We start from the raw sequence: 22,204 nt of genomic DNA, 5'->3' as shown, positions 1-22,204 counted from the left end.
ACTACGTTGGAGACAACCTTCTCCCCCAACTATCTCATTGTGGGTCTCCAAAGTGAATGACCTGATGCAGATGGAGGACCTCACTTCCAACTTGCACTCCAAAAACTAAAAATTTCATGCTATCTGGTCTCCCTGGATGAGGTTTCAGGAAGCTGACTCCTACAGAGAATTACTGAGATCTGACAATTCAACATTCTGACGGACTGGTCTCAGAGATCCCTGCGGGATACTCACTCAGGTTGGCACTGAAGGATGTGTACCTTACCCTACTCTTCCCATTCCCTTTACCCTTCCCCGTACCTCCCACGTCACTCTCTATCTAGTTTTGCTTGTCTTGTCTTTTCTGTCTAAAGAAATGATGAAAAAGTTGGACGAGCATACTACCCCGCCCACATGCTGTTTTTCCGTTAATTTTCGACATTATGGGGAAGATTTATCAAACATAATGTACAGTGAAACTGGCTGAGCTGCCCCCTAGCAACCAATCAGATTCCACCTTTCATTTTCCAAAGAGTCTGTGAGGAATGAAAGGTGGAATCTGATTGGTTGTTAGGGGCAACTGGGCCTATTCTACTTTACACCATGTTTGATAAATCTCCCCCTATGTTTAGATTTTTATACTGTTAACATTTACCCACTGTATTGAATGTTTATTGTACACATTGGATTTCATTTGCATGTGTGACGGGCTACCGCTGTGATCTGTCCAACACGTTGTGATAAAGAATTAAAAAAAAAAAAAAAAAACAATTGCAGTGTGAATGCACCCTTACATCTATAAGCCCTGAATAGGGGGACAGCTGTTCCAAAGACAATGGGATTACGTTTCCATGCACAATGAACAGATGCTGATATCACAACATTCTTTTTAATGAAAAATATAAAGTTGCACAATTGATATTAAAAAGAAATTATTTTTAATCAACAGAGATTTGCAATTTACTTGTATTAAAAAATCTCCAGTCTTCCAGTACTCATCATCTGTCGTATGTCCTACAGGAATTATTCTTCCCAGTCTAAGACAGTGCTCTCTGCTGCCACCTCTGTCCATGTCAGGAACTGTCCAGAGCAGTAGCAAATCCCCATAGAAAGCAAATTACAAATCTCTGGCACCAGTTGATTTGAAAGAAAAAATTTTTTGGGTGACCTACCCCTTTAACACCCATCATAACCCTATTTTTATTTTCTCTCATGACACATGTAAGCCATTTATTTTAGCCAGCGTATTACTACCATACAGCCTGCAGGGAGAGAAGGAGCTGACGGTATAGGAGACAGAAGGACAACGCAGGATCAAACAGAACGATGGAGATACTTACTAGTCCCCTAAAGCACGCACAGACGGTTGCTCGGCAACAGAACAGGCAGATTTCAGAAGCCCTCATATTAATCAAATTAAAAAAAAAAAAAAAATCACACAGTACAGCTAGTCATAGGCTAAAGCAATGTATTCCAAATACAGAATGAGGTTCTTATAATACATCAGTGTCAGTGAATGGAACAATAGAGGAATCTCGCACAAAACGGTTTGCTATTATAGAGAGAAGTGGTCTGCGGTGAGATCGTGCTTCCGGCCCAGGAGACCTTGGACAGGTTCAAACTCCAAAGCCACAGAATGGAACTTCTTCTTCATCTCCTTCTCAAAAAGCTGAAACACAGAAAAAAATGTATTCATATAATCTTTACAGAGAAGACACGGCAATGCCGCTTCCTGTACGGTAACATAGAAAACCCAGAGGGAAGTATAGAAATGCAAAACTACTTTACTAGCTCATCTAATAGACATTGACGACGACGAGAGCTCTGACTTACTGTGGTCTATTCACACTGCTCTTAAAGGGGTACTCCACTGAAAATCTTTTCCTTTAAAGTGACTCTGTACCCACTGTGCTACCCCCCCCCCCCCCAACCCTCCCCCCACCAACTACTAATACCTTTTTGTAGCTTATGTGAAGTCCTTTCAGCAGGTATGTTTGGCCACGCTGGTTGTGCTTTCATGAAGCAGAAAAACAAACTTTAGTTGAGGAGATGCCGTGCCCAAGAGGGTTTGTGCCCTAGGGAAGCGCGGCCTGGGTGGTGTTGTGCGCCTCTCCCCCTGCCTCCCGTTCCGCCCACACAGGAATCGTTGGCATTACGCATGCATTGTGGTTTTGACCCCCGGCGCCGCTGCAGTGACGCCTCTGTGGGTTTTTCTCTGCGCGTCATCCACGACCTGTAGTAGTGACACGCTTGTCCCTGCACCACCTCTCATGTCTGTCACCACCCGCTGCCCGAGTCCTCTTCTCAGCTTCTGCACACATGCACAATTGCGATGGTATCCCACGCAGGCGCAATGACGGAGGAGGCCAGGTGCGTCACTGCGTCTGCGCGGGATACCATCGCAGAATCCGAGAAGAGGACTTGGGCGGCAACACAGTATGCGGGGGGGGGGGGGCATGCGCAATGCCAAGGATTCCTGTGAGGGTGGACAGAGGGTGGAACGGGAGGCAGGCGGAGAGGCGCACAACACCACACAGGCGGCGCTTCCCTAGGGCACGAAACCTCGTGGCCCCGCCTCTTAGACACGGCATCTCCTCAACTAAAGTTTGTTTTTTCCGCAACTTGAAAGCACAACCAGCGTGCCCATACATACCTGCTGAAAGGACTTCACAAAGGCTACAAAAAGGTATAAGTAGTTTGGGGGGGGGTAGCACAGTGGGTACAGACTCGCTTTAAAATCAATCGGTGTTAAAGTTATACAGATTTGTTATTTACTTCTATTAAAAATCTCCAGTCTTCCAGTACTTATCAGCTGCAGCAGGAAGTGGTGTATTCTTCCCTGTCTGACACAGTGCTCTCTGCTGCCACCTCTGTCCATGTCAGGAACTGTCTGGAGCAGCAGCAAATCCCCATAGAAATCCTCCTCTGCTCTGGACAGTTCCTGACATGGAAAGAGGTGGCAGCAGAGAGCACTGTGTCAGACTGGAAAGAATACACCACTTCCTGCGGGACATACAGCAGCTGATAAGTACTGGAAGATTAGACATTTTTAAATAGAAGTAATTTATAAATCTATATAAGTTTCTGCCATCAGCTCATTTAATAGGAGTACCAAAGTACCCCTTAAATACATTTCAACAAAAAAAACTCCTTCCTGCTAGCTGGAACAAAGTCAGACTCCCTTCCCATGCTTCTATGTAGTTGCAGTATATAAGTTTAACTATTTGTATATTACAAAGTGTGACTCAGGGTATGTGAACACACAAAAAAACACAACAGCTCACCACTAATGGCAAGACACAGACCCAATACAGATATGAACATTGCTAACAGCAGCCCTCCAACTGCTAATAAAAATCTCCATAAAAATAATGAGACTCTTGGTTACCACTTGCAAATACTGTGTACCATCCCACTACGTTTCAGATGGGGGAGGGACCGCCTCTACTTGGTCGTGCACTCCACCCATCTCACCCAGGTGGTTAGTATTTCTGCCAGTATTAGTCAGGTCCTGCATGCCCAAAGCATAGGCGTATTATTTGCCATGGAAAGGCCAAAGTCCAGTGTAGGGTCCATCCTGGGCATGAGGCCACATTATCGTGGAGGGATGGTTCATATTATTAAATGGTAACCAGTTGGGGGTGCTGCTTTTAGTGATTTTTATTTCTGAATTGAGTCTGTATCTTGCCATCGCAGTGAGCTGTTACATTTTTTGTGTTTTTTATGTGCTTGCAATTTCAGCCATAGCAATGTGCTCCTGCCTTAGGGGCCTATTCCACAGAGCGATAATCGGCCGATTCAGCCTATGATCGCTCCATGGAATAGAGACAACGATCAGCCGATAATCGTGTCATTGGCTGATTGTATATTTAGGTTCAAACCTAAAATCTTTAGGCACCGACCGCGCATCGCTGCGTGAAATAGACGACCGACGATTTCACAAGCACCTAAGCAACATGCAGGTCTTCTCCTGCGCTCCTTCGTCCCGGTCCCGCACAGCAGCAGCTTCGGAGCAGCCTGTCTTAACTGACAGACCACTCAGCCAATCACTGGCCAGGACCGCAGCGGCCATTGATTGGCTGAGCGGTCTCTCTGCTCAGACAGGCTGCTCCGAAGCTGCTGCTGTGCGGGACCGGGAGGAAGAAGGAGCGCAGGAGAAGACCTGCAACATGGTTAGATAAAGTATGGTGTTTAAACAAGGGCTGCAAGGACATCGGTAATGATGTCCCTGCAGCCCTCGCTAAGCGATTATCGGGCTGCGTAATAGGACCAGTAATCGAGCACCAATCTAGCAGATCAACGCTCGTTTACATTATTGATTGGGCCCCCATCGGCCCGTGGAATAGGACCCTAAGAGTGAACGGTGGAAATGGGATCAGAGACAGATCAGTCTGAAACACTTGGATCATCTTAGTGAGGTCAGAGGTGTGTGTGTGTGTGTGTGTGTGTAAGGGGGGGGGGGGGGGTCTTTACGTATAGATGTCCTTTACGTGCAGGGTCTGGTTATAACCATACTGTTTATGCATCCTGTGGGTGGATCTAAATATTGTTCTTCACGCCTGGGTCCCCTGTGGCTGAAACAGATTATTTCTTTCAATCACTTCAGCCTCTTTGTATAAATACAGACATCATCAACAGGAATTAGTTACTAGGAGACGACAGCGGAGCGCTCTCTTATTATGCCGGCGTTCTCCCTACCTCATAGGATGACAGCTCCAGGAGCTCAGACACATCACTTTCCTGTGTGGACAGGGCCCGGCTAATTACATTGGCAGCTCTCACAACATTTGGGTAGTAATGATTCTGCAAAGCCTGGGGTTATTAAAAAGGAGAAAAATAAAAATAATAATCAAGGACTGCCCAGGCTGTGACGGGGAGAAAAGAATAACGCTGTTCTGTTAAATGAGCACAGTTATACAATAAGAACAGTGGCTTAAAAAGTGAAAAAGGGGTATTCCCAGCAAAAGTCTTTTTCTCATTTCAGAAGGTTATATAGATTTGTAATTTACTTCTATTTAAAATATCAGGTCTTCTCATACTTATCAGCTGCTGTATGCCCTGCAGGAAGTGGTGTATTCTTTCCAGTCTGACACAGGGCTCTCTGCTGCCACCTCTGTCCATGTCAGGAACTGTCCAGAGCAGCAGGAAATCCCCCTAGAAATCACCAACAGGTCATGTTTTGAGGATTTCCTTAGTCTTTCACAGGTGATAATTATACTCATCAGCATCAGGTATTATCACAGGTGTTCTTTGTATGGGAAATCCTCAAAACATGACCTGTTGGTGAGGCTTGAGGACTGGAATTGAGAAGCACTGCCCTAGAAAACCTCTCCTGCTCTGGACAGTTCCTGTCTTGGACAGAGGTGGCAGCAGAGAGTACTGTGTCAGACTGCAAAGAACAGACCACTTCCTGCAGGACATACAGCAGCTGATAAGTATGGGAAGACTTTAAATTTCTAAATAGAAAAAAATTACAAGTCTGTATAACTGTCTGAAATCAGTTGATTTGAAAGAAAAAGACTTCCCCTTTAATTGCAGATTTAAGTGATAAGGTACTGATGGCCTGCAGCCACCCCTAAAGCACAATCACTTTATTCCATTGTATAACTGTATGCTGTAGCACACAAACTAGTGGTGGCTGCAGGTAAGCCAAAATGCAATTTTTATAAATTTAGGCAGAAATTTAGAACTAAAGCTTCATAGTAATACCTGCCATTCATGTGAAAAAAAACCACACTCTCCACTCACAGCCAGTGTCATTTTCACCCTCTGAAGCTTATATCCCCTTTGCTCTGGTCCGGCCCCCCTTGTAAGCAGCTGTGTTTCTCAGGAAGCGCTGCAGTCTGGCCCTTATTAACTTTATAATTACCCACAGCTCACTTCTCCTGTCTCCCTCCACTGACCTACAAAGAAAGTAGTACCTCACACAGCTTCAGAGATTTTACCAGTAAATAGTGTTAAGAGAACTAATCTACCAGCTATTTATATTTATTACTAAACTTAATATATTTCCCTATATGCATTTCTGCTTGTATATATTCTGAGGCTATGTTCAGACCGTGTTAGAGACCGGCAGTTCCATGCCGTTCACTCAATAGTGTGCACTGACAGGGTTTTCTGCGGCCGCTATTCAATGAATAGCAGCCACAGAAAACTGACATGTCAGTTGTTTGCGGCGCCACTAGGGATCCAGGCCAGAGCGTATACTATGTGTATACGCTCCGGCCGGGATACCATAGACGGCAAGGTAGCGTATATTTTTAGTAATAATCATGGCTGTGGTTTTACGAAAATATACATTGTGTGAACATAGCCTGAGAAAGGAAAAATGGTACTACACATAAATCCATTCTCTGTCTAAGAGAAGCCAATCGAGTTTATAGTATAAAAACATACAGGTATCAATGAGCCTGGTGAGAAGCCTAGAAACAGATCTTGTATGTCCATTAGAGGCTGCAGGATCCACCAGTAGGGGGCGCTACCAATTACAGCAGTTTAAGATCTTAGAAACAAAAGTTTAATGAATTGCTATGAATAATTTATTTTTGTACACGCTGTGGAGCTTCACACAGAATTTGATGTGGGAGAACCCTTCAAAGTCAACACCCCATTATAGAGGCTTCTGATGAAGGTATCAGCTTTACCTCCAGCTCCCAGAGAGAACTTTCCAAAGCTCGACATTTAGCCGGATCTTGTTCTTCCATGATAAAGGGATCAGATGCCAAATCTAAAAAAAAGTGAAACAAGAATAATTCAGTTTACAACTCTCTCTCATTTCCCAGTCTGGAGAGCAGGAAATATTTTCTATGGGAATTTGCTCCTGCTCTGGACAGTTCCTGGCATGGACAGAGGTGGCAGCAGAGAGCAATGTGTCAGACTGGAGAGAATACACCACTTCCTGCAGCTGATAAGTATGGGAAGACTGGAGATTATAAGTGCGCTATAAAAAGCCTTAGTGTATCCCAGGCCCAATAAATCTTAGGATAGATCTAACCTCCTTCAGCTGTGGGTCGATGAATAAGGGGTCGACAAGCTGGATGTCTCCGGATAAGGTTACAAATAAACGGGATAATCATCATTAGGACTTGCGGGGGGGCCGTGAGCGACAGTCGGGAAAGGCGTTTGGCAAAAGCAGCAACAAGGTACACAGGTAAATGCCTGGAAGAACATATAAAGAGATGTAAATTGTAAGATGTTGGGAAGACTTCCCATGTATCCGCCAATTAGGAGACCTCAGGGGGAGCTGTAACTCTTACGTGGATGACAAGAACAAGTCGGCCAAATGGAAGAAGCGGGCGCGATATTTCACATGAAACACTGAGGGATCCAGCAGGGAGTAAAGCTTTTTATAGAAATCTGGGTATTCTCTGAAAGATCAAACAAAAGACATCAATGAGAGGTAGTGGCCACAGATGGCGAACAGTAATACAAGAGAGAATGGCTAAAATGATCTGCATACGGCTTATACTCTGTAAGAGGAGTCACTAATGTATTGTCTATAGGAGAAATGCCTCTGTAAGCAGGTCTGCCATGCATTTAATATACTACAGGCATTTCCTCCCTACTTGTGCGTTTATATATACAGAACTCTAACCCTCCCTCCCTGTCTTGGGATGGATTGTGTTTCACATGCTGCTCAGGATGGGATGGATTGTATTTCACATGCTGCGCAGGATATGATGGGATGGATTGTGTTTCACATGCTGCTCAGGATGGGATGGATTGTGTTTCACATGCTCCGCAGAATAGGATGGATTGTATTTCACATGCTGTGCAGGATGGGATGGGTTGTGGTTGACATGCTGCGCAGGATGGGATGGATTGTGTTTCACATGCTGTGCAGGATGGGATGGATTGTATTTCACATGCTGTGCAGGATGGGATGGGTTGTGGTTCACATGCTGCGCAGGATGGGATGGATTGTGTTTCACAGGCTGCGCAGGATGGGATGGATTGTATTTCACATGCTGTGCAGGATATGATGGGATGGATTGTGTTTCACATGCTGTGCAGGATGGGATGGATTGTGTTTCACATGCTGTGCAGGATGGGATGGATTGTGTTTCACATGCTGTGAAGCATGGAATGGGATGAATTGTGTTTCACATGCTGAGCAGGATGGGATGGATTGTGTTTCACATGCTGCGCAGGATGGGATGGATTGTATTTCACATGCTGTGAAGCATGGAATGGGATGAATTGTGTTTCACATGCTGCGCAGGATGGGATGGATTGTGTTTCACATGCTGCGCAAGATGGGATGGATTGTGATTCACATGCTGCGCAGTATGGGATGGGATGGATTGTATTTCACATGCTGCACAGGATGGAATGGATTGTGTTTCACATGCTGTGAAGGATGGGATGGATTGTGTTTCACATGCTGTGCAGCAAGCACAATGTGTAATAGAACTAATGTGTCTGTGTCCATAAACTGGCATACATGACTTTTCTCCACATTTATTACACAATTTAGACAGACATACTTTCAAAAAGTACAAAAAGGGGAGTGGTCTAAGTCTCTGCACTGTGCACCAAAAAAAAGCACCACAATTGGGTGCAATTTTCTGGTGCACTTTAGGTAAACTATTAGCTTGTATAAACTAAGAGTAAATGCAATCTTCAGAATGCGACGGATATAGCAGACAGCCCGCACCACTGATAAATCTGCCACATTTGTCCATGTCCAAGTTTTCACATAGAAAGTTTTAGCACTTCCGGGCCATTAAGTAATTACGGCACTACCTCACACCATGTAATAAAGGGGCATGTAGACAAGTGTATACAGAAGCCATGCCAGAGATGAATCATGGGAACGGTCACCTAACCCTCAGTAAGTACGGGAAGCATGAACACAATAGCATATAGGTATGACCGCCTGTGCACATACCCGTATACCGTCCTGGGAGCACTCTATTAAGGAACAGCTTTTACTCTTTTTTAGGATGGATTTTGTTTGATTACTTTTTGGCTGCTGTTGTTGCTTTGATTGATTTTAGGCGTAAATGCAGGGAATAGGTTTCTGTTCTGGTGGGACAAGCATCAATTACATGCACTGCTGCTCAGCAATGAATGCCAGGTCACACAACACGGGAGAAAGCTGCTACACTGTGTATTCTAAAGAGGCTGAAAATCCTTATATACGCCCAATACCAGATACGGACACCGACCACAAGAACCTTCCTGCAATGTTAATTCGACTGAGATTATATATCCTACAGGTGGTTTTTAACTATTTATTGCAGAAAAAAAGTGTACCTGTCATTTAATTTATTTATTTCTTAGCAGAAATCAATAGCCCAGGCGACTTTAAGAAACTTTGTAATTGGGTTTATTAGGCGGAAAAAAAAATTTTATCATGAAAAAGCAGTTTGAGCTCTCCCTCTGTCTTCATTGTTCTCTATGGAGAGGGGAAGGGTGGAGGGAGATGAGGCACCAAAATAGAACAAAGAGTTAATTTACAGCTACATCAGCGGGCTATCTCGGTTATCTCGGAAGTCAGCACTGACTCAGCTCTGACCTCTGAATACCGGCTTTCACACAGCTCAGACTGTGTAGTTTTTTGTTCTCTGCTCTCTGCTGCCAACTAATCTCCCTCCTCACCTCTAGATAGAACAGACAGGACTCGAATGATGTAAAAAAAAAGAGTCGAGATTTCCTGATAATGAGCAGTGAATGAGAGAGGGGAGGGAGGGGGGACCTGGGGGAAGGCTTTTTGAATGCAGATAATGGCAGATTTGCCTAATAAACCCAATTACAAAGTTTCTTAAAATCGCCTGGACTATTGATTACTGCAAAAAAAAAAAAAAAAAAAATTAAGAAGCAAATGCAAAAAAATAAAAAGAAAAAACATACATAAAGATATAGGGAGGTATCTTAAAAAGCAAAGCGTTTTGCAGCAGCTGGAGGGCCGCAGACTTCCTCTTCCCTGCTCTACAGAATCCTACTTGGTACATCAACCACTTTAAGACTAAACGTCTGTGTCAAAATGGTTCACTATATAAAATAGGTATCTTTTGGTTTTGCAAGTATATAGGAGTCACATAAAATTGGTGAATGATAAAGAACTGCACTAGCTTGTTGTTTGCAGCCAAAGATAGCAGCATATGGGATTCCACACCACAGGTTTAAAAGGGGTATTTCGGTCAGGTAAAATCTATGTGGAATTATCCCCCCGCCCCCCCCCCCCCCCCCCCCGGAGACTAACAATTCGTTCCTCATTTGTTATTACCTTTTCAGCCTCCTTCACCCAGTTCTGAGCTGCTGCTTTGTGCTGAAGGAAATGGCTTGTGTAAACAGCATCCCTGGCCATCTCTCTATATTCCGTAATGGCGGGAGGGTTAATCACAATGATGTCACCAGCAACTTGACCTCAGATTAACCCTCCTGCCATTCCAGTGTACAGAGACAGCCTGCCAGGAACACTGTTTACATGAGCCGTCTCAGAAGGGAGGGGAGGAAACAGAGAAACAGCTCACACACAGTTTCCTCCCCTCCCTTCTGAGACGGCTCATGTAAACAGTGTTCCTGGCAGGCTGTCTCTGTACCCTGGAATGGCGGGAGGGTTAATCTGAGGTCAAGTTGCTGGTGACATCATTGTCATTAACCCTCCCGCCATTACAGAGTGTAAAAAAAGATGGCCAGGGATGCTGTTTACATGAGCCGTTTCAGAAGGGAGGGGGAGTGAACAGCTTTCACACAGTTTTCCGTGTCTTCAGCACAAAGCAGCAGCTCAAAACTGGGGGAAGGAGACAGAAAAAGTAATTACAAGTATAGAAGGAATCGTTAGCTTCAGGAGGGGGGGGGATGATTCAACATGTATTTTACTTGACCGGATAACCCCTTTAAGTGAAGGAACTATTGGTATCTACTAATTCCATCCAAGACACCTGTATAACTGGGATGTATTATTAATGTGGGGTCCCAAACTCTATATGTACAGGAATATACTATCATGTAATACAGACATTATGAAGATAAGTGATATTTATCAGGTTACCAGTCCTACAGGGATGTCAATATATTATAATCTATCTATCTAGTGTGTGTGTGTGTGTGTATATATATATATATATATATATATATATATATATATATATATATATATATATATATATATATATATATATACACACACACACTAGATAGATAGAGCTGTAGAAGTATTCAGTGTAATACCACATTGCTGTTACTTACAGATTATGCTGGTGAATCAGAACAAAAAGCCCATTGAGGGCGAGGAGGCTTATGGCTCCACCTGAAGAAGTGTTCAGAAACAGAAACAGGAGCCATTAGAGGTCACAATAGTGGTAATAACAGTAGTAAAGAAATCTATAGACCTTATTTCTGCTCACCAACATCATAAGCCACTGTAAGGAAGTCTATCATCAAAGCAGGTTTACTCATGTGAGGCAAAATGGACTCATGGAGGATGAGAAGCACCTTCTTGTAGAGACTCACTGAAAGCTGGAGGATGATGGGACACATAAGAATACAATGTAATACTTCCTTCTAACTATGAGAGCAAATAGAGAGGACTCTCTGAACTTACTTTGTGCTTCAGGAAACCCATCCAGACTCTCTCGAAGGCCTTCTTATGTTCCTAGAATATAAAGGATGAGCAATCACTGTCAAGTCAAACATTTTGAATTAAAGTGTCGCTGTCGTTTTATTTTTTTGCAGTAATCAATAGTCCAGGCGATTTTAAGAAACGTTGTAGTTGGGTTTATTAGGCAAATATGCCATTATCTGCATTCAAAAAGACTTTTCCCAGGCCCCCCCTCCTCCTCTCTCTCATTCACTGCTCATTATCAGGAAATCATGACTGTTTTACATCCGTCGGGCCCTGTCTGTTCTATGGAGAGGGGAAGGGGGAGGAAGGAGGGAGATTAGTCGCCAGCAGAGAGCAGAGAATTACACAGCAGGAGCTGCATCAAAGACGGTATTTCAGAGGTCAGTGCTGGCTGTCAGAGTAGACAGCCCGGTGCTGTAGCTGTAAATGAACTCTTTGTTGTCCTGTTTTGGTGCCTCACCTCCTTCCACCCGTTCCCGTCCCCCCCCCCCCCCCCCCAAACTGCTTTTTCATGATAAAATGCATTTTTCGGCTAATAAACCCAATTACAAAGTTTCTTAAAATCGCCTGTACTATTGATTCCTGCAAAAAAAATGTAAACGACAGTGACACTTTAAGGGTCTGTTCACACTACGGAATTTGCGTGGAATGCGCTTCAAATTCTGTGCAAATTCCGTAGTGTGAACGGACCCTGTTAGGACACATGTAAAGAGAACTGGACATACCTTCAGTTTCGCTGGCTTCCAATCATCTACTTTTTCTAATAGATAAAAGAAAAACACATTACAGTCACGCGATACGACAACATGAGGAAAAGTGGGATTTTTGGTGGTAACTTATCAAGAGAGGACCTGTCTCTTCTCCGGATAGTTACAATGAGAGAGCGGCCATCAAACAGACAGCTGAGCTCCGACAATGTCGGTGCGAGAGCCCAGCACCAATTTATTCTGACTACACAGTATTGGTCAGAATAAGGCCTATTAGTAAATGCTATAAAAAGGTGTATTGGCACGACACTAAGGGGTTAATTAAATGTATAGCTTCTTGTGTATTTGCTTTAAAGGGGAAAACTGTGGGGGAAAAAATCAGATGAACTGGGACCAAAAAGTTATTTAGATTTGTAAGTTACTTCAATTTAATGTCCAGGCTTCCAGTACTTATCAGCTTCTGTATGTCCTGCAGGAAGAGGTGTATTCTTTCTAGTCTGACACAGTGCTCTCTGCTGCCACCTCTGTCCATGTCAGGAACTGTCCAAAGCAGACCTTATTTCTGCTCACCAACATCATAAGCCACTGTAAGGAAGTCTATCATCAAAGCAGGTTTACTCATGGGAGGCAAAATGGACTCATGGAGGATGAGAAGCACCTTCTTGTAGAGACTCACTGAAAGCTGGAGGATGATGGGACACATAAGAATACAATGTAATACTTCCTTCTAACTATGAGAGCAAATAGAGAGGACTCTCTGAACTTACTTTGTGCTTCAGGAAACCCATCCAGACTCTCTCGAAGGCCTTTGTAAGTTACTTCAATTTAATGTCCAGGCTTCCAGTACTTATCAGCTTCTGTATGTCCTGCAGGAAGAGGTGTATTCTTTCTAGTCTGACACAGTGCTCTCTGCTGCCACCTCTGTCCATGTCAGGAACTGTCCAAAGCAGTAGCAAATCCCCATAGTAAACCTCTCCTGCCCTGGACAGTTCCTGACATGGACAGAGGTGGCAGCAGAGAGCGCTGTGTCAGACTGGAAAGAAAACACCACTTCCTGCAGGACATACAACACTTTACATTTTTAAGTAAAAGTAAATTACAAATCTACATAACTTTATGACACCAGATGATTCGAAGGATTTTTTTTTTTTGCCGGAGTTCCACTTTAAGGACAGTAAGAGGTTTTTTTTTTTTTTTTTTTTTTTAGTGTTTTCACCACTGCTTTTTGAAAGCTTAAAGGGGAAGTCTAGGCAAAATAATTTTAAGATATGTTATCGCCCCACAAAAGTTATGAAAATGACTAATAGACACTTATTATGGGAGACGTACCTATAGTGCATTTTCTCTGCACTTACTACAGCATGGTGTGTTCAGCTCTCTGTAAAGTTGGTGATGTCACATAAACTGCCGACTACTGCTGCTCCAGTCTGTCCCACCGCTGCAGCAGGAGTCGGCAGTTTATGTGACGTGACATCACCAACTTTACAGAGAGCTGAACACACCATGCTGTAGTAAGGGCAGGGAAAATGCACTATAGGTACGTCTCCCATAATAAGTGTCTATTAATAATTTTCATAACTTTTGTTGGGCAATAACATATCTTAAAATTATTTCCCCTTTAACTTTTTTCCCCCTAATCAACAAGGCTTTTGCAGGATGACCGCTACCTACCATACTTGTAAAAAGTAAAAAAAATTCTCACCTTTTTGTTCTATGAGAAAGTTAGATAATTCACTATTAACTGGCATGTTAATGGATGAAAGGAGACCAAACACATTGTTCAGGAAGGCAGATGGTAAAGGCTGGGGAAAAAACAAACATAAAAACATTTTTATAACGTATGCATTAGCTAAACTCGTATAACATAAAGGGAACCTGTCACCAAGACAATGCTATCTAATCTAACACCATCATGTTATAGAGCAGGAGGAGCTGAGCAGATTGATATATAACTTTATGGGAAAAGATTCAGTATAATATGTAACTTGTTGAGTAAAATCTCTGATCATGCTGTGATAAGGAGTCCAGTGGGCGGAGTCACTCATGGACTGGACTCTTTAGCATGGAAACATCAGAGATTTCAATCAATAAATTACAAGTTATACTGAATCTTATCATATAAACATATATATCAATCCGCTCAGCTCCTTCTGCTCTATAACATGATGCCGATAGCTTAGGTGGTATTTTCTTGATAAGTTTCCCTTTAAACATAATAACCACATGATGATCATAATCACAGTTACAGCCAGTATTATACCAGTTAGGGTTTCTGGAGTCCCCCCTCATCATTTTCTCTCTTGTTCAGTGTCCCATCACCCAGTCATATGAATTATACTATATAAATGGCAGCCACAGCTTCGGTTTAGGCCAGCTTACAACCAGTTTACCTCTTTGGTGCTCTGGACTACTTGCGCAATCCTTTCATTGATCACCGACATAGTGTAGTATCGGACATCATCGTACTCCAAAAATTCTTGGAACCGAGTAATTAAAGGGGAACAATCCTTGTCTTCTTGGAGTAAGCCGTCTATAACAAACTAAAGAGAAAACTATGTAATCCTACGAACGGAATCAGGAGAACATGGGACACGGTTATAGTCTAACATCGGCTCACCTTCAGCAAGCGACGCGGAAAACGGTAACTGTCTTTCCAATTGGCACTTTCCAATGGAAATTTTCCTTCAAGCCGGACAAATTTCATCAGCATACACAGCGCCAGTTCCTGCAGCAGGAGATGAGTAAACTTCAGCCAACATGAACACATGAATTGGGTATTAAAGGGGTTGTCCAGCAAAAATCTTTGTCTTTCTAATCAACTGATATCAGAAAGTTATATAGATTTGTAATTTACTTCTATTAAAAAAAATCTCAGGTCTTCCCATACTTATCAGCTGCTGTATGTCCTGCAGGAAATGTTTTATTTTCAGTCTGACACCTCTGGCTGAGACAGGAACTTTGCCTCGGTTTTCTATGAATCCCTATAGAAAACCTCTCCTGCTCTGGAGAGTTCCTGTCTCGGCCAGAGATGGCAGCAGAGAGCACAGTGTCAGATTGAAAATAAAACATTTCCTGCATGACATACAGCAGCTGATAAGTATGGGAAGACTTGAGTTTTTTTTAATAGAAGAAAATTACAAATCTATATAACTTTCTGATATCAGTTGATTTGAAAGAAACGGATTGTCACTGGACAACCCCTTTAATGGAACTTTTTTTACACTAATTAAGTGTAATTAGACAATGACCATTAGACCTAAGGGTATGTTCACACTGAGCAAAGCAGGCGGAATTCCACGGCAGAAGTGTGTCATTGCCCATCTATAGGAGAGCACGTGCTCCTCCATGTCACTTGCGATCCCCCACTAGACCACCAGAGATGGGCAAAACAAGCCTTTTAAATGCAGCTGTCATCTTTGACATGTGCATTTAAATGGCTAATTAGCCGGTACGGCGATTGGACCATGCCCGCTAATTGCCGCAGTCCCGGGCTGCAGATATCACCCAGGATCGCGTCGGTTCAGAGCGGGGTCGCCACCCCTTGGTCGTTTAGGGGTTAAACTTCCCTGGTGGTCTGAGGCAGTAAATGGGTCCAAGTTTATTGAAATGACAGGGCCACTTCAATACTCTCCATGACAACACACTATACACACACACACACACACACACACAGCTCTGCTACAAAAAAAAACAAAAAAAAAAAAAACATACACACAGTTCTATATCAATGTATACACACACACCTCTCCTACATCACACACAAACAGCTCTACTACATACAGACACACAAATTTTAATACAGATTGTCCCTACAAGTGCATACTTGTATCATGTGACTAATGACATGACTGTAATGTCACTGAAGGTCCTGCAGGTCCTTCAAGCTCCATTCTGGGTTCCCAGGGGTGTTTACATGCAGGAATCTAGGGGTGATTGCTGATCTGTGATACTGTCAGTCACTGCACAGGTCACACAGCACTGAATCAGCCCTATGCCCGACCATCAGGGAAGCAGTCAGTCGCCTGCCACTGTCTGTAGACTATAAGACGCAGGCACTTTTTAGCAAAATATAATTTATTTTTTTTAGAAACTAGAAGGCAGCTAAATGCTGGTGTGAACAGTGTCTCAGAGTAATTATTACACACTGTTAGCTAGACTGTAATCATACTGACCTGAACCTGGAAAGTAGGGGCATTCAGAAGCTCCACTAGACAGGACACACAGCTGTTATAACGGTGACGGATCCAGATCTTGTACTTCTCCTCTGCACTCAGGGAATCTGCCCAAAGATAAGTTCACATAAATGGCACAGCGGTATGTTATAAGGTAGAAAGGCAGGTAAAGTAAATCTAATGGGAGAAGTCGGCAGTGTGACTCTACCCTAGGAATCCATTACTAGATATGAACGCGACTCAGCTTTCGCTTAACGGTGGCTGAAGAAGTTGGATGCAGCCCTATGGCTGTCTCCATGTTTCCCAGGACTCGCTAGGGCTGCATCCAACTTCAGCAACCACCGCTAATCAAATGCCGAGTGATCCGACTTGAGCATCTGTTCATCTGTAGCTCAAACCTAAACTATAGGAGAACTTCCCTTTGCTATATCCATTTGGAATCAATTTTTGGCACCAAATATATAATTACTCCAGCCAAAATGTGAAACCTCCATCGATCAGTCACTACTACAGCTCTGAAGACTGCGCCTACCTGGTAAACTCTCCTCCTCCGCTGGAAGGTCACCAATATACAGCTCTCCTTTCTCCAGTAAAGATTCAAAGAGTTTGGCGCAGGTCCGAACCGCAGCGAGAACTTCATCTTCATTCTCAGACTAAACAAGACAGAAAGTACAAGTTATTCAATGACACTGATGCCAGCCATACAGGGGAAAACCTTGGCTGACCCCATGTATTAGGCAACTGTCTGACCCCCTAACCCCTGACCCCTAACCCCTATAACATCATTATAGATTCTTATTATATTATATACAAATAAGAAGAAATCTGTCATTTAGGACTGACAGACCACTCTGATATCTGAAGGGCCTTTTACACAGGCAGATTATTGGCATAGAGCAGAGGTAGGGAACCTTGGCTCTCCAGCTGTTGCAAAACTACAACTCCCATCATGCCTGGACAGCTTTAGCTGTCCAGGCATGATGGGAGTTGTAGTTTTGCAACAGCTGGAGAGCCAAGGTTCCCTACCCATGGCATAGGGCACTGCTAGAAACGCTCCTTCGGCTGATTACAACAAATAGTCAAGGACCGGGAAAACGCCTGATCCCAATTTTTGGGCAGCTTTTAAAGTAAATGTACCGATTCGCTTACTGAATTTTTTTCATATACAGGCAAGTTTTTTATTCCAGATCACAAGCCGCGTGTGTTTACCTCCTACACTGCTGTGTGATCAGGCATCCGGCTCTCCCATCCTCCCTGTATCTGCAGACCACCACCACCTCCTACAGAATGATTGACAGCTTGAGGATACAGGATGGGAGAAGCATATGAGCTGAGTGCCGGATCACAAGCAGCAGGGCTGGTGGGTATTGATCTGGAGAATGACAGCATGGATATATAATCTCCTTGCTGTCAGTTTCCATGACTGCATGAATGATTCAAGGATCGTTCGGGCAGCCCGGCCGCTCGGTTTGTTGTGCCGTGTAAGAGGTTGGATCCTGGCTGAAGATGAAACTGTGACAACTCTGAATGGCACAGCCCATAAGTCATACATCACTGTGACAACTCTGAATGGCACAGCCCATAAGTCATACATCACTGTGACAACTCTGAATGGCACAGCCCATAAGTCATACATCACTGTGACAACTCTGAATGGCACAGCCCATGGGTCATACATCACTGTGACAACTCTGAATGGCACAGCCCATAAGTCCTACATCACTGTGACAACTCTGAATGGCACAGCCCATAAGTCATACATCACTGTGACAACTCTGAATGGCACAGCCCATGGGTCATACATCACTGTGACAACTCTGAATGGCACAGCCCATGAGTCCTACATCACTGAGATAACTCTGAATGGGACAGCACATGAGTCATACATCACTGTGATAACTCTGAATGGCACAGCCCATGGGTCATACATCACTGTGATAACTCTGAATGGCACAGCCCATGGGTCATACATCACTGTGATAACTCTGAATGGCACAGCCCATAAGTCATACATCCCTGTGACAACTCTGAATGGCACAGCCCATAAGTCATACATCCCTGTGACAACTCTGAATGGCACAGCCCATGAGTCCTACATCACTGTGATAACTCTGAATGGCACAGCCCATGGGTCATACATCCCTGTGACAACTCTGAATGGCACAGCCCATAAGTCATACATCCCTGTGACAACTCTGAATGGCACAGCCCATAAGTCATACATCCCTGTGACAACTCTGAATGGCACAGCCCATGAGTCCTACATCACTGTGATAACTCTGAATGGCACAGCCCATGGGTCATACATCACTGTGACAACTCTGAATGGCACAGCCCATAAGTCCTACATCACTGTGACAACTCTGAATGGCACAGCCCATAAGTCATACATCACTGTGACAACTCTGAATGGCACAGCCCATGGGTCATACATCACTGTGACAACTCTGAATGGCACAGCCCATGAGTCCTACATCACTGTGATAACTCTGAATGGCACAGCCCATGAGTCCTACATCACTGTGATAACTCTGAATGGCACAGCCCATGGGTCATACATCACTGTGACAACTCTGAATGGCACAGCCCATAAGTCATACATCACTGTGATAACTCTGAATGGCACAGCCCATGGGTCATACATCACTGTGACAACTCTGAATGGCACAGCCCATAAGTCCTACATCACTGTGACAACTCTGAATGGCACAGCCCATAAGTCATACATCACTGTGACAACTCTGAATGGCACAGCCCATGGGTCATACATCACTGTGACAACTCTGAATGGCACAGCCCATGAGTCCTACATCACTGTGATAACTCTGAATGGCACAGCCCATGAGTCATACATCACTGTGACAACTCTGAATGGCACAGCCCATGAGTCCTACATCACTGTGATAACTCTGAATGGCACAGCCCATGAGTCATACATCACTGTGACAACTCTGAATGGCACAGCCCATAAGTCATACATCACTGTGACAACTCTGAATGGCACAGCCCATGGGTCATACATCACTGTGACAACTCTGAATGGCACAGCCCATGAGTCCTACATCACTGTGACAACTCTGAATGGCACAGCCCATGAGTCCTACATCACTGTGATAACTCTGAATGGCACAGCCCATGAGTCATACATCACTGTGATAACTCTGAATGGCACAGCCCATAAGTCATACATCACTGTGACAACTCTGAATGGCACAGCCCATGGGTCATACATCACTGTGACAACTCTGAATGGCACAGCCCATGAGTCATACATCACTGTGACAACTCTGAATGGCACAGCCCATAAGTCATACATCACTGTGATAACTCTGAATGGCACAGCCCATGAGTCATACATCACTGTGATAAGGGAGCCTGTCGGTGTTTCATGCTGCCTGTGGTTTGGGCAGGATGACACTAGGGTCGGATTCCCTATAGGCATCAGACGTGGCTGCAGGATCTCACTGAATTCAATGGGAAAGTCTGAAACAAATACTGAGATGCTGCATATATAAGAGTCCACATCACAACAGAGCAGGACACCTATCTATATGCGGGTGTCCCTGTTCCTGGCTATGGTGGTGGCTCCTGCAGTCACATCCATCAATAAACCTCCTCTACCCCCTGGTATACACAGGCAGCCATTATATCAGGGGTTGGTGGGGGTCTCCAGCCCCCCAGGATACTCATACATCACATGTCCAGCACCGGCGACTCCTCAGCCACACACTCCATTACCTCCAGATATTCCAGGATATCAAACACAGAGTTGGCGTTCGCGCGGCTCTGCAGCACCTCCCCGAGCTTCGTGTCCAGCTCCTGCCTCACGGAATCCCCGTCTTTGCCCCGAACCCGGTTTCCACGCTTTCCAATGCGCGCCGCCATGTTTGTTCACGTGTATAGCATAGGAAGGCGACGCTCCTCTGATGCGCATGCGCGGGTGGTAGGCGGTGAGCGGAGGGGGAGGAGTCCTAACAGCTTGTGAGATAGAAACCCGGGTGATGGGGATGGTAGATGGAGCTGTGAGGAATAGTACACAAAGAAAATAAATAAATATATATATATATATATATATATATATATATATATATATATATATATATATATATATATATATATATATATATATTCGCACACAGAAATATATATAATATATATGAGATTAGATATGCTCTCAACGCCTGGTGCAATCTTAAAGGGGTTCTCCAGCGCTACAAAAACATGGCCTCTTTCTTCCACAGACAGCCCCGCTCTTGTCTCCAGCTTAGGTGCAGGTTTTGCTGTTCAGTTCCATTGAAGTGAATGGAGCTTTATTGCAAAACGCACCTGACCTGGAGACAAGAGTCGTGTTGTCTCTGAAAGCAAGTGGCCATGTTTTTGTAGCACTGGATAACCCCTCTAAGAGGAAGAAGTTTCACCCTTTTTGGGAAAAAAAAAAAGTATTAATTTAGGTTTATGTGCCCATATACGTTAAATAGACTGACAGCTCTTCCTTCCCCCGGACCTCCTTGTTTGTCTTGTATTCTCAGTGGAGAATGGTATAAGCCATTTCTAGATATTTACTTATTAAACCGTCTTCATTCTAAGGCTAGATAGCATGTTGTTCTATACCCCTGGTCAGACCTCCCAACCGCCCCGGCTCCCATGTGTCCCCCTCCCCCATAGGTGGACTGTCCTTAGATGTCAGTACGCCTGTGGGGCTGGGGGCAGTGTCGGTCCGGCCCCCGGCTTATTCACGCTCTCTGGGGATGTCCCGGGGATTCCCCAGCAGAGCGCGCACCTGTGAGCTCAGTGTATGCCGCCGGCCTGAACTTCCCGGAAGTACAGGCCAGCGGCATACACTGAGGTCTCTGGTGGGAGCTCTGCTGGGGAATCCCCGGGACATCCCCAGAGAGTGCAAATAAGACAGGGGCCGGACCGACATGAGAAAAGAAGAAGACAGGTGCGGCGGGGGAGCAAGGTGCTAGGTGAGTTGTGATTTGTTTGTTTTTTTGTCTCGGGGCTATATACTACTGGGGGGGGGGGGTCTATATACTACAGGGGGGAGCTCAAGGGGGTCTGTATACTACAGGGGGAGAGCGCACAGGGGGGGCTATATACTACAGGGGGAGAGGTCACAGGGGGGCTATATACTACTGGGGGGAGAGGTCACAGGGGGGCTATATATTACAGGGGGGAGAGGTCACAGGGGGGCTATATACTACAGGGGGGAGAGGTCACAGGGGGGGCTATATACTACAGGGCGGGAGGTCACAGGGGGGCTATATACTACAGGGGGAGAGCACACAGGTGGGCTATATACTACTGGGGAGAGCACACAGGTGGGCTATATACTACTGGGGGGAGCTCACAGGGGGCTATATACTACAGGGGAAGAGGTCACAGGGGGGCTATATACTACTGGGGTAGCTCAGAGGGGGCTATATACTACAGGAGAAGAGGTCACAGGGGGGCTATATACTGCTGGGGGGAGCTCACAGGGGGCTATATACTACAGGGGGAGAGTGCACAGGGGCTATATATAACTGGGGGAGAGGTCACAGGGGGGCTATATACTACAGGGGGAGAGATCACAAGGGGGCTATATACTACAGGGGTACGCACAGGGGGCTATATACTACAGGGGGAGAGGTCACAGGGGGCTATATACTACAGGGGGACTATAAACTACAGGGGGAGAGCGCACGGGGGCTATATACTACAGGGGGAGAGCTCACAGGGAGGCTATATACTACTGGGGGAGCAACAGGGGGGCCAGTTTTCCCAGTAATAAG

The 22,204-nt window shown here is 44.7% G+C and overlaps 1 protein-coding gene across 1 annotated transcript; it reads right to left on the bottom strand.

The window, feature by feature from the left end:
* Positions 1–893: 893 nt before the first annotated feature.
* NOC4L (nucleolar complex associated 4 homolog) lies at positions 894–20,345 on the bottom strand. The gene is made up of 15 exons (XM_069964031.1): positions 20,169–20,345; positions 16,963–17,083; positions 16,431–16,537; positions 14,876–14,983; positions 14,649–14,798; positions 13,961–14,060; positions 12,277–12,311; positions 11,531–11,581; positions 11,334–11,445; positions 11,176–11,236; positions 7,236–7,346; positions 6,974–7,137; positions 6,624–6,706; positions 4,678–4,791; positions 894–1,648 (listed from the first exon to the last, which is right to left on the bottom strand). Exons 1-15 carry the CDS (start codon positions 20,313–20,315, stop codon positions 1,535–1,537), a joined length of 1,578 nt encoding a protein of 525 aa, XP_069820132.1. The 5' UTR covers positions 20,316–20,345; the 3' UTR covers positions 894–1,534.
* Between the last annotated feature and the right edge of the window lie 1,859 nt (positions 20,346–22,204).

Source organism: Dendropsophus ebraccatus, chromosome 3 (assembly GCF_027789765.1).
Source record: "Dendropsophus ebraccatus isolate aDenEbr1 chromosome 3, aDenEbr1.pat, whole genome shotgun sequence".
NCBI lineage: Eukaryota > Metazoa > Chordata > Amphibia > Anura > Hylidae > Dendropsophus > Dendropsophus ebraccatus.
This window is presented reverse-complemented; position numbering and strand designations above follow the sequence as displayed.